At 34.7% G+C, this 12,551-nt stretch overlaps 1 protein-coding gene across 2 annotated transcripts; it reads right to left on the minus strand.

Moving 5' to 3' along the window:
* Positions 1–3,254: 3,254 nt before the first annotated feature.
* LOC112500779 (EEF1A lysine methyltransferase 4) lies at positions 3,255–12,142 on the minus strand. Of its 2 annotated transcripts, XR_003067371.1 has the most exons (10): positions 11,705–12,142; positions 6,310–6,423; positions 6,136–6,204; positions 4,776–4,795; positions 4,641–4,693; positions 4,463–4,493; positions 4,302–4,383; positions 3,634–3,846; positions 3,464–3,539; positions 3,255–3,397 (listed from the first exon to the last, which is right to left on the minus strand). XR_003067371.1 is itself a non-coding variant. In XM_025104359.1 (9 exons), the coding sequence occupies exons 1-8, from the start codon at positions 11,892–11,894 to the stop codon at positions 3,662–3,664; spliced, it is 744 nt and encodes a 247-aa protein (XP_024960127.1). In that variant the 5' UTR covers positions 11,895–12,142; the 3' UTR covers positions 3,255–3,539; positions 3,634–3,661. The 2 variants fall into 2 exon arrangements, 1 of the variants encoding a protein (XP_024960127.1); XM_025104359.1 differs by having other exon boundaries at positions 3,255–3,539.
* Between the last annotated feature and the right edge of the window lie 409 nt (positions 12,143–12,551).

Consider the following 12,551-nt stretch of genomic DNA (forward strand, 5'->3'; position numbering starts at 1 on the left):
TTAACTGAAGATTTTGCATATTGAAGTCTTGATGATCGGAGTATTCACAACAATTAGTGATATAGTGCCTCAAAAGTTCTCCAATATCAAGAAATTGTAAATATGTTAGACTTTTTTCCCCAAAATGATATGATATGATTGTTTTCTATCTTAGGGTTTAACCGAATCTTTTCAAAAGGGTTCTTTCAATCTTCTCTTGGCATTTAATTAGTTTAAAGCCCAATAAAACTTGATGTATTATCTTTGTTGTTAAGTTTGTGTATTATTGACCTTTGTCTTATGTTTTGGTACATCTCTTTGTTTTGATCTTATATAGTTCTCCTTTTTGTTTTGATCCTTCTAAATGTGTGCAATCAATCTATATATACAAGGAAAACTCAATAGTGTTTACACGATATCTCCTAATGTTAGAATTCTTATTTCTCTTTTTTCTAAATTTTTTGATTTTTAAAATATGTTTAATATAAGAAAAAGACGATGTCGTCCCTCTATAATAAATGTGTGCTTCATTATGCACAAGCTTTTTTTAATAAATTTACATGCATCTTGAACCCCCTAACCTCCATATTTCTTTGTAAACTTTTTAATTTCTCTTCTTTTAAAATATATCTTACACTTTAGCATAACCCCCAACTTTCCATATGCCGACAACCTTTGTAGCTTCATCTTCATTAAATTGTGGCTTTCTCCTCTCTTATATGTAAATTTTTTACATACATCTTGTAATATAGGTTAAGTAGGTAGTCTACAATTAAAGTCTCCATCATTATTATTACGTGAGGACAAACAATCTTCGATGAAACCCGTGCTCCTTGAATGGTCTATCATTTTTTTGATTGTATGTTAAGTATACTAAATGGATCTAATTCGAAACCAACTTCCTATTGGATCATGTTTCAAAAATGCAAGAAGAATCATTTTAGTTCTCCTATACATACCAATAATTTCAGTACTCGGTAAGCAAATAATTTTTGTGTAAACATCATTTGCTAGATTAGTTTAAGGTGTTAGCGTTATATTCTTACAAGCCTCTAGCATTTGAATCTCTTCTTCAAATATAAGTTATCATGGTATTCCGAAGCACTACACATTAATGACATCAACATTGAATCATGAAGATATGTGATGAAGAAGACTCCCTCAAATCTTTGATTATACAAATAGAAAATAAAAAGTTTAAACTACTTTCAAAAGCTTGAAAGGATACGACTTCCTAATAGCCTCCAACTCTTTTTGGCATCTTTAGATCATATTATTAAACATTTCAACAAAAAGGTGGTCCATGATTTCCATCATCTATATAAATTTGTTTATTTTTCTCTCCATTAAAGTCTCAAATAGGTTGACATTTTCATGAGTGGAAGAAGGTTTTTTATGTTTGATTTTGTTTTTGAATCCCGCTCTTCTTTGAGTTTATATAAGTATTATATTATAATTTTTTTTTATTAAGTTTGTTATTTATGTTTTTGTTTTTCATTCAAATATTCTTGATAAGTTATTTTTGAGAAGGCGAACATTCGACAAAAAATAACTAAAAAAACATTAATGATATAATATTTTAAATGTCCTATATTTAATTTGAGTTAACAAAAAAAAGTTGGTTGTTAGTTGGTGGGACAAATGTAAATATATTTTACAAACTTGAAAAACAAATTTGGGATAAAGGAAGTTTATGAACGAGCAAATATACTTATTCCTTGCAACTATATTTCTAACAATTATAACATAATCAATACTAATCATGAATGTAATTTTAGTAATATCGTTTGTAATATATCTAAAAAGCGTCTCTAATGTTAATTTAATTATTATAAAAACGGCACATCTCAAAGTTAACCGACATCTAAAGAAACCTTACTCTATAAAAGCCCTTTCTTCACAAATGCCTCCATTGAAGCCTACGACTTGGATGTAACAATTTTTGGGTCAATTCATTGGAAGAGTTGGAGTATGGAGTTTGAGCAAAAGAAAAGAAAGGGGAAGGATGTGATGATAAACGAGCAAGACAGTCATGGTGTTGATGGGGGAAGTCGAATAAGAGATACTAGTATGTTCATCGGATACTTAATAATTGATTGAACTAGTTATAGGCATAATCGAATTTTTAAAAAGTTTGTGATATTTAGAAACTGACACTCATGTTTATATGATCTTTTTGTTCACAAAACTCCAAATCTAGCAAATAGCATTGTAGCAATTTCTGTGTTTTCAATTTCTTGTGATGGTAATATTGTAACAAATTACTTGTTATATTTTTCGAATTTGGTTCTTAGTTCCACTTTATGGTGTATGGTTTTACTTTTCCCGATAATTGTTTCGCCTTTCTAATTCCATGTACCAACTTCCAAAAATTTGGCATCGTTCGTTCCAACGTTGGTTCTTATTCACACCCCATCAGGTCCATCCAAAACCGGTCATGCCGGTTCCCACTTTGAACTTATTTTGGATCAGACCCGAACAAGCTCCAATTTGGAAGCATTTTTGTCTCGTTTTAGTGGATGAGAGAAAGAAAGCACAATCTACTTACAATCATGTTGAGATAACAGCGGAAAAAATCATGCTAAGATGCAAACCAAATGAACATGGCCCGATCCTGTGAAATGGGAGTTACAAGACGGAGCTTGCCAACGAAGTTGGTGATCCAAGAAGGATTGCCATTTAAGGAACTCGACAGCTACAGGACCACATAGTGTCAAACGACGCTTCAAACCATATATGAACAAGTAGGTCGTTCTACCCTCGGAAGAGACACAATAAACAGATGGACTGTTTGCCGAGGATCTACCGTCAAGGAAGAAATTGCAATTAGAAGATACAAGACAAAGCATCACTCAAGGAAGGACTTACAAACGTCAAGGAAGAAACTGCGAATGGAGAAACTAGCCAATATTCAACAACCGAAGAAGAAGAAGATCTACCGTCAAATCATGAACGATGATGAATACATCGAAGAATGAAGATAAATGTATCTACCGACACGCGAAAGGTCAACAAAGAAAAAACCCAAGTGAAAAAAAGGATTTCTCGTCAAAGCATCAAGCCGTCAACTGTAAACAAAAAAAAATACAATGAATAAAAAAAAAAGTTCTGTCAAGTTCTATTCTCTTGTCCTATCTAGTTTTGTCTTGTCATGTCTAGTTCCGTCTTGTCCAAACACTACCTTACAGATTTTGAAGACCTATACTGAACGTAGAATTTTGTGGCACATAAGATAGGATGGAAAAATCAAGGGGTCCAATCCAGCCATGGTACATGAACTGAAGTGAGCAGATGTCAAGTGTTTTTACATTTTGTTTTTTAATCAGATAATATTTAAAAACATAGTTTTACCAATCAATCACCACCAACAAATTAAATCCCATAATATTTGACTCTCATATTTATTCATGTTTCCTTCCTATAGAATTAAAATAAATTAATAATAATAATGATGATGATAAAAATAAAGGATAAGGAAACTGACATGACATGCCATGCCATGCACAAAGAGAAGAAATAAAGCTTCTGGCATTCTCTAACCACTAGTTCACTTTTACAACCTGCATGCAATGCAATTAACATCCATCATCATCATGTACAAAACTGTGTGCTTATTTATTACCAGATGAACAAACAAACATCTTTCAACCTCACCTGCTCATCCTGTGTTTACTTAATGGGATCAAATATCAAGTGTTAATGAATTGGTGAGATCCGAGTTTTTTCTGCAGACGTATATGAAATGAGAATCTGGATCTTCTAAAACAAAATCAGCAGGAAGCAGCCCCTTATCCGTCGTAGGAATAGGTGACAGGTATGATTTAGGAGATGAGGTTGAACCCGGTGCCCTCTGGAATCCAGGCCGAGCTGCAGTACAATTAAAACTCATAATTCGACAATAAAGTCGTGTTGTATCCAAACATATTAAGGTAACTTTGAGATAGAAACCACCAAAAGCTACAATGAGGTGTCGTTTTCTGTCATTCAGACAGAATACTTACTAAACAGTCATTTTTCATTTTGCACTAGAGCCTCTTAATCATTTAACATCTACCAAACAGCTCTTACGTTTACTTAAATTTCAGCCAAATGTTATTATCAACTTATGTATACATACTAGTCACCCTAGATGGGTTCCTAATCAAGTACACCAATGAGAAAAACAAGCCACAAGTGCATGGAATATGTTATAACTTAAAATTGAAGTTATTAAAAGTTGTACATAGTTACAGCCATAATCGAAAATCACCTTAAATTACAATATGCTTGAGAAAAAACAGAAAGTAAAAAGCATAAAATAAATAAATAAATGAAGAACTCACGTATGATGTACAAGTCTATTGTCCAATTATAAGCTGGGCGGTTTACATGAGGCATCCTCACTGTTGGATCACCATATGTAATCTGTAGAAAGAAGTAGTCAATGATATCTACTATATAAGTCTTTTTTAGAATAAGGGATTATAATGTTTCACTGTCCTACCAACATATAGGTCCCTCCAGGTTTAAGGATCCTACAAATAAAAAGAGACGTTATTACAAATATTGATATATGTTCTATAGTTGACAGATCATATTACTAATGGTTCTTTAATTACATAAAACAGTATATTAGGTGATAAGGAATGGCTATGCTATCTAAGCTAAATTCAACTAACAACCTGCTCACTTCCCCCAGCATTTGAGAAGCACTAATTGGAGCATCAGTTCCACACTTCAAAATCGAAGTTAAAGAAGTTAGAACATACGTAGTACTGCAAAAGAAAATCTGATTGTGCAAAAAAAGTAGAGCTTACCATCAACGAGTCAAGAGTTCCTAAAACCCACAGATCAGGAAGCATGCAAAAGTTAAGAGCAGAATAGGACCATTAATATAGAAAATACATGGTTAAATTTAGTAAATTCCACCAAAACTTCCCAAGGTTTACCCTGATTTCAATTACTACCAAACCTCGTAATATAGTAGACACCCCTCTCCTATGGTTCCGAGTTTCCAAAATGTCCAGCTAATAGACCTATTTGGTGATGTTTCAGTTATGAAAAACTTAGATTAAAATATGTAACCTGTGATGTATATTGATAAACTTTTAACGGGTAAAATAATGGGTACTACTTCAGTTTGTTATATATGTGATTATTCTTATGTAGATGTACAATGCATAATATGTTTTGAAGCTGCAATGCCAACATCCAAGTTCAAGGTATTATGTGCAGATATTGAGAACTAGAGGAAAAGTCGATAAAAGCCAATCAATATGAAGACAAATGTCAAGATATTTAAGACTAATAGATTTTTTCAGAGGATGAAAAGACAACAAGCACCAGAAGTCTCATGTCAAAACCAACTTCTTTTGAAGAATATATCATTTAAAGTTAATTCTCTCACAAAGCATGCACAAAATGATTTTTTGAAAGAAAAAAAAACTAAAAAAGGGTTCTAAATAATCCTGGAAATTTGATCTTACTGAAGTGAAAAGGAGCAGGTATAATATCTACTTTTAGAAAAGAAAGAATACCAATACTGAAAAACGTTGGAGTTTGGACATCCAGACGCACTTGACCAGACATTCCAATGACTCTGGTTGGATCCGAATTAACATAGTTTCAGAATTTTAAGATAACCAGTCCTTTCAACTCTAACATAATTCAAAGTTAAAAAACCTTACAATTTGAAAAAGAACTAGAGATCTAGTCCTAATTCTATCATCACTTTTCTACTTAGACCTTTGTGTTCAGAAACGCTTCAAGAGACTAAACTCCAGGTTTCAACTTGCATTCCCAAAGCTTACAGAAGCAATAATTGTAATATAATACCACCCTATATTGTAATTTGGGTTCTAGCTTTGGTGGTCAAGGTGCTTAGGAAGCGTTATGGATGGCTGATTTTTAAAATTGTTGAATTCTTTGCTGCAACCTATCCATCTCCTCTAGGTTACTATGCACCTCATCCTTGACAACTGAACTTTGATTTTTGTAAGCACATCATCGGACAAACCACAGTTACTATTTGTCATAGGAAGTACGGCAGTATCTACAACAGATCTGAAGGCTTGGTAAAATCTGGAAAATGAAAACCTTGGATGGAGTAGGTGGAACTTACCTGTTTAAAATTAGAATGAAATTTAAACCATATGAATGAGAGAAACAGATCTATACCTTTATCAATTACACTATCAAATGAATCATCCAGAAAAAAGCCCATATCTCTAACATCCATCTGCATGTCTTTAGATATGATAAGGCAAACTCAATAGCTGTAATTTACCACAAAATTTCAAACACCCAAGACATTCTAACAGAACACAAGTAGCCAGTCTGTAAAGAGGATACACTTCAACTGAGGAACATGCTCATACTTCCGTCGCATCATTTCAATAGCCACACAAGATATGTCAACATTCATGATGCTTTCATACCCGTCCTTAACCATGTCCTCTGACATAACTACAAAGAAAATGCATTTATCTTTCAGCAGTCTCACAGTCAACCACAAGCATTAGTAAAAACAAGATGCATTAACATGCTCTTGCAAAAGATGCATTGAGCACACACAAAGTGGTCGTTTATAGACATCAATTTTATAAATATCAGGAAGAGAAAAAAAAGAAAGAGGAAAGAGTCAGCAGCATAAAAAATTGTAAAAGAAGATTTGTAATATCTCACTGGAGAAATATAGAAGAAGACAGTTGTAGATAGAGATGTAGAAAGAGAGAGTGCCAAAGCTTCTCAATATCTTACATGCAAAGTAAATAAAGTAGACTTCACATTTAGCATCAAGGGTAATGTTGGCTCTTGACTTACTTACACCTCATACAAAATTCCAATGTTTCATTAAAGAGATATAACATCAATTTGCAATCATAGACAACGTGGTCAGAGTGTTCACGAATCTATTCAATATTGGTAGGAGGGGCTAATTGTAACAAGTTGAATATGGTTAACATTTAAGAACATGGGAATCTTAGAATAGCTAACCTTACCTTGCAGTGATAACCCTTTTCCTTCCAAATCTTAGTCTCTGAAAGGGTTTTTTTTTCCCCATTCGAGTCGCCTCCCTTATTCTTTCACTCTTTGTTTATCTAGTTGTTGTATGATGGTCTGAACTTCCTCATTCATGTCATGATCTTTCCCCCTTCACGGGAGTTCTCATCTCTCCTCATGCATTGGAAGTTAGAATGGATAATCTACAAGCTTAATGGTGATGGATCACAGAAAATTTATTTGCATCACAAATTTCTTATTTAAGAATTGAATTTTTCTGTTAGGTATGTGACCGCTTAGATATGTGTTTAGTGTGTTTTTGTTTTGGTTATGCTTCTGAATTCATTGTATGTATAGATGATTTTCATCCCCAGGGAACGATGCTGTCATGGCTGATCAGGTGGAATGAAATATATGCTCTTCAACAGGACTTCCAACAACTCCCCAGTTATGTATGTGGGTTTATGTACTTCTCATATCATATATATGCAAACACCTATATAGAATATCTGTAGGCGCACACTCACAACAAAAACTCTCACAAGTACACACTGTCAGACTCGGACTAACCAAACCAAATGGCTCAATCGAAGTAAAAGGACAAGAAAGACGGTGCATGAAATTCTAGCAACCATATGGGAAAGAAACAAGTTGAAAGGAAATAGAATAAAAAGAACTTGTAAGAGTGGGGATCTGATAAATGCTCTGACCTTGTTTAAAAAATCCTCATGCATTATACAGCTCAAGCAAAGGACAATCAAGCCTATAAACCATTTTGAGCTGGTATCCGAAGGGTCCGATCATTTTTATTTTCACAATTGAATTCTATGTAGTACAATTTTCAATCACTACTCTACTCCAGCCTCCAAGACTCGAAAGACTGACCTCTCCCTTTTCTCGACCATAAGGTGTGAATTTTGGTTATTTCAGTCGTACTCCATACCCTTCCCCTCCCATCTACTTATGCACGCTTAACCAACCTACTCCAACTAACACAACTGTCTCAACTAATTCATTAAAAGAATTAAAAAAGCACCCTTATGACAGCTGGCAACGCTTGACACATCTTCTTAGCCATTCCCTCCCTGCTTCTTACACTTTGCAAATGTCTGGAATCCTCTGGCCTCATCAACATGGGTAATAGTATTATTTATATTGACCAAAGGAGTGCCTCTACACGTTAAACAAGCAATTACTTCACTTATGCATTTTTCACCAGAGTTTAAACATCATATTTATCAAAAATGATGAAGCAAAAGAGCACATTTTTAAGCTACTGTTAACAATCAGCAACACTTTGATATATCTAATTACCAATACATTACTGTGCAGCCACTTCTACATACTAAGATTTGTATCATATAACTCAAGACAACCTGGACATCAACCATATTTTATCTGAAAGCATCTAGGGTCAGGCTAAAATTGGAACCCAATGGAACTGATGAAGAAGGAAACCTTCATAGTGCTTGCCGGTATGAACAGAAACCCTCTACTCGCTCCTATTAAGACTAACTCCTTTTGTATATTCCACTCAATCTCTCTTCATTACTTCCATGCATGCCAATCTTGACAGACTACCTCTCCTAGCAATTTTCTCTTAGTACAAGACTCCTTTCCAACCTAGCATCGAAGGTCCATGTTGGAGTCCACATTACGACACCAGAGCATCTTATCCAGTGTTGCCTCAATTTCTCCTCAACAGGTTCTACTCCACATTTCCCTCGATGTGTGCCCACATATGTGCCAAAACATTTGCATTTATGCTACACTTATCTAATCTAGATGGTGTCTTTTGGTGGCACAACAATCTACCCTGTAAATGATAGCAGCTCACGATGCCTTGTTATAAACCTTACCTTTCATCTTGGATGGGAATTTTTGGGCACACAAGACAAAGCTTGTCAATATTTCATCCAACCTGTGAGTGTTCTATAACTAACATCTTCATCAATCTCTCTGTCATTGTATAATCTTGATCACTAAAAACACAATATGTCCTTCCAGACTACAATTTGTTCAGGCATGCTTGTCACCTTTTTCATTCTCTATCACCACAGCTAAAGTTACATTTTGTGGACTATATTTTAGCTCGAGTTGATGTAAAACCTATTCTAAGGTTTTACTCCATGACTGCGAATTTTGTCAGCACCTTGCACAGTCTCATTATCGATCGAATATGATCAGCAAAAAACATGCATCATTGTATATCATTTTATCTCCCTTAGAAGCTCTCTCCCTAACGCTTGTTACGGAGCCACCATACACATCTTCAATGACAATCTCATGCACTGTAGGGACTTTCTGCTCCGAAGAGCCCACTGAATCAACTTCCATAATAACGTATCATATCCCTTTCTATATCGATAACCACCATATGCAAATTTCTTTTTCCCCTTAATCTTTCCACAAGTCATTAGCCCATTTATAAGAAGACTCGCATCCTAATATTTAGAACTACAGTGACCTCACAATAACTTTTGATTGTTGCATAACCCAGAAAAATCTCTCAAGTTGATGCAATCAACACAATATATCTCTGAATTCCCAAATCAAACATTCATCAAAGCAAGTGGCTACACCTTTATTATTTTTGCTATTATAATCTATTTGACATGATTGACCTTGGGTATACATTTATTTCATTGCAACAAATCAACCCTGAAGGAATTCACATTGGAGAGGTATATTCACCACTAATCTAAAAGCTGCCAACCAATTTATGAGATATGGAAAACAAGCAAAAGAGCTAAAACGCAATAGAAACAGATTATGACAAAAGGGGAAAGAGCAATTGCCATAAAGCAAGGCAAGCCAGATTGTCGAATTACATAAAACAAAAAGCAAGAGGATACAGGGAAGCCACTCAAATGGATAGAGACCCTCCTCAAACTGAGATTTGGAAGGGAAAAGGATAAGTTCTGTAAGAGATGGGGCGATAGGGAAAGACAGTTTTCTGAATTTTGCAAATGCCTTGAGCTATCAAAATTCAGTCTCTAGATTCCTCAAATTTTCGTTGTACTAAAAGTAGCAAAAAAACTTTACTCCTCTCTTTACATGCTAGCAGTTCAAACAGAACTAGACCTTGAACATGCCTGAATGCTCTTTCATGGTCTATATCTCCACAATTCAGAATCACTAATATGCCCTGAATAGCAATAATAGCCAAGTAGCATTCCTATGTAGCAATCAACCAAATTGATGTTCACCAATCCTGTTCCACATTCAAACTCTAAATATGTGGTCTGTCAATTTAAATGTCAAGAAGATGATCATGGGTCGCTAATTCGAGTCTCCTTAAAGCCACTAGGGATTTTCCTCGTTGTTATCTTCAAGGGTCCATGGGATTAGTTGAGGTGTGTGCAAGCTGGCCCAGACACCCACAATTAACAAAAAAAAAGATGGTCATGGCTGACGACATAATAAAAGAAGCTGCATCGACATTCATTACCAGAAATTAGAGGGGTGATGGTGCTATTTTCATTATAGCCTTCAGATGTAAAACCCAAACTTGAAAAACACACAAAATCATAATGTCTAGCACTCAAGAACACAAAACTCGTAAAAGATTAGCCTAGCAACTTCCGTCGTTTGAAATAGACAAAGTGTCTCTCTCCTTGTTCATCCCAATATCAAGACAAGGAAATAGGAGAGAGATAATAGAGATTAAAAGGTTATCATATTACATTGAATTAAAAAGGAGAAGATGAAAAATTTATTGGTGGAACCAAATGATATGGATAAAAAGTTGCAGACCACCAAATACGCATCAGTTACTCGTCCTCAAGAGATGTGATGAGTGGAAAAGGAAAAAAAGCTCTGGAGAAACAAAAATTCCATAAAACTCATATATAAACCTCCCCTAGTAGGATAGATTGAAGAAAGGAAAGTGCTACATGATATCTAAACTAAGACAAATCCACAACTTTTCGTACTTCAAAACTAGTGCGAGTGCGATTATCTGGATTTCTTTATCTTTGCCTTACATTTTCTTATGATGCTTGACAAACAATAAGAGTGAGGCACATAAAAGGGCTAGCAAACTGCACAGAATTGAAGAAAAGAAGTCAATAACCAATATTGAACGTACTAATACTTCCTTTCAATCATTAAAACCAAAAATCCCATTAAATTTGAATTAGGCAAGATGTGTAAAAGACAGCACTATCACTTCAGCTTTACTCATGAGAAAGTACAACAGTAGTTATCTCCAATTATGCCAAATGCTAGCATATCACCAATTCATTTGAGTTGAAACATTAACTACTTTCATAACAAGTTGAGTGTAATTAATATCAATATGGCATTCAGCAGAGTATTGAACATGTGCTTGTGCCTGATTATGCATCAAAAATTACATTATTTTGTAATGAATTTCAATATAATCAAGTATTTCATCATGCACACCTTGTTCTTTGTCATCTTTTGCATAAAAGGAAGGAAAGAAGCCAATTCAACATCATAGGCTCAACCCTCGTTTCCTCTTCGGAACAAAATTCAGACTAAAGTAAAAAAGTTTAAACTCACAACAAAGGGCCACACTTCTCTCTTTAATTTTTGCCCTAAGAGAGCAAAATAGCTTGAAACATATAAATTTAAATCGTACTCCTACATGACATGTAAAAGACAGTTATAGCATCTTATTTCGACTAAGCACCTTAAAATCCCGAAAAAACACTGCATAACTCCTCTGCATCTGATAGAAATTAAAGCGAGAGAGGTTATCGAGAATGAAATAGCATACCGGCATTGCCGCAACCAACCATAAGGACGCGAGAAGAGATTGGAATATATTTTCGAACAAAAGGGCGAAGGGCATGGTAACGCTGGTACCAATCGAATGAACCAGCGGAGGCCTCGTGAACGTATCGAGCATCCCAGTAAACGGAGTCACCATAGTTGTAAGTGTTGCATGCCGACTCATCCCTGAACATCTTACCAGTTACCTTCGCCGGCGAGTATAGAGGTGGAGGCGGTGGTTAGAAGTGATGATCGCTGGGGGTTTGATTGTGGATGGGTGGTGATCGTCGTAAGCTGTGGTTGTGGTGGTTGGGGCGGTGGTGGTTTGGATTTTGTTTGTCTTTTTGGGTAAATCTTTTTTCCAGAGCATAAATTTCAAAATCCAGATGTTTTCTGCAAAAATAACTTGTACGGTACCACTGAAGCATCGTATACTGATTTGTACTTATGAATCCTGAATTTGAAAAAGATTTTGAGTACTAACCCTCGCTTTCCTTCTAACCCTAACCGAAGTACACAAATTTGACGACCACTTTTTGTGTGCCTACAAAAATAAACCACATAAATTTTGATAATAAAAAACAGGAAAAATATTTATTATATAAGAATTAAAATAAATATCGTTACTTTATAATATTACGCTTTATATTGTCATCATTTATTGTGAATCATTTAAACGTTTTATTCGAAAGGGGTTTTGTGCAATTAAATTGTATACGAACAGTATTTTCTTTGACATTTTATTCTTATATAATATTTGTTTTTAAGATATGTTGAAGTTCAAAATCTTATTTCACTTATTATTATTAAGATACAATGTCAAAGTATAAAAACATGATCAATGTTTGCTC

This window comes from Cynara cardunculus, assembly GCF_001531365.2.
Source record: "Cynara cardunculus var. scolymus isolate 2C chromosome LG 17, CcrdV1, whole genome shotgun sequence".
Lineage (NCBI taxonomy): Eukaryota > Viridiplantae > Streptophyta > Magnoliopsida > Asterales > Asteraceae > Cynara > Cynara cardunculus.

Bases quoted from the DNA above. Each gene is read 5' to 3' on its own strand.
- LOC112500779 (XM_025104359.1), bottom strand. From the start codon at position 11,894: ATGTTCAGGGATGAGTCGGCATGCAACACTTACAACTATGGTGACTCC. The intron at 6,424-11,704 runs GTATGCTATTTC...TTTTCTTTGTAG, and splicing joins GGTTGGTTGCGGCAATGCCG to TTATGTCAGAGGACATGGTT. The intron at 4,694-4,775 runs GTAAGCTCTACT...TCGATTTTGAAG, and splicing joins GAACTCTTGACTCGTTGATG to TGTGGAACTGATGCTCCAAT.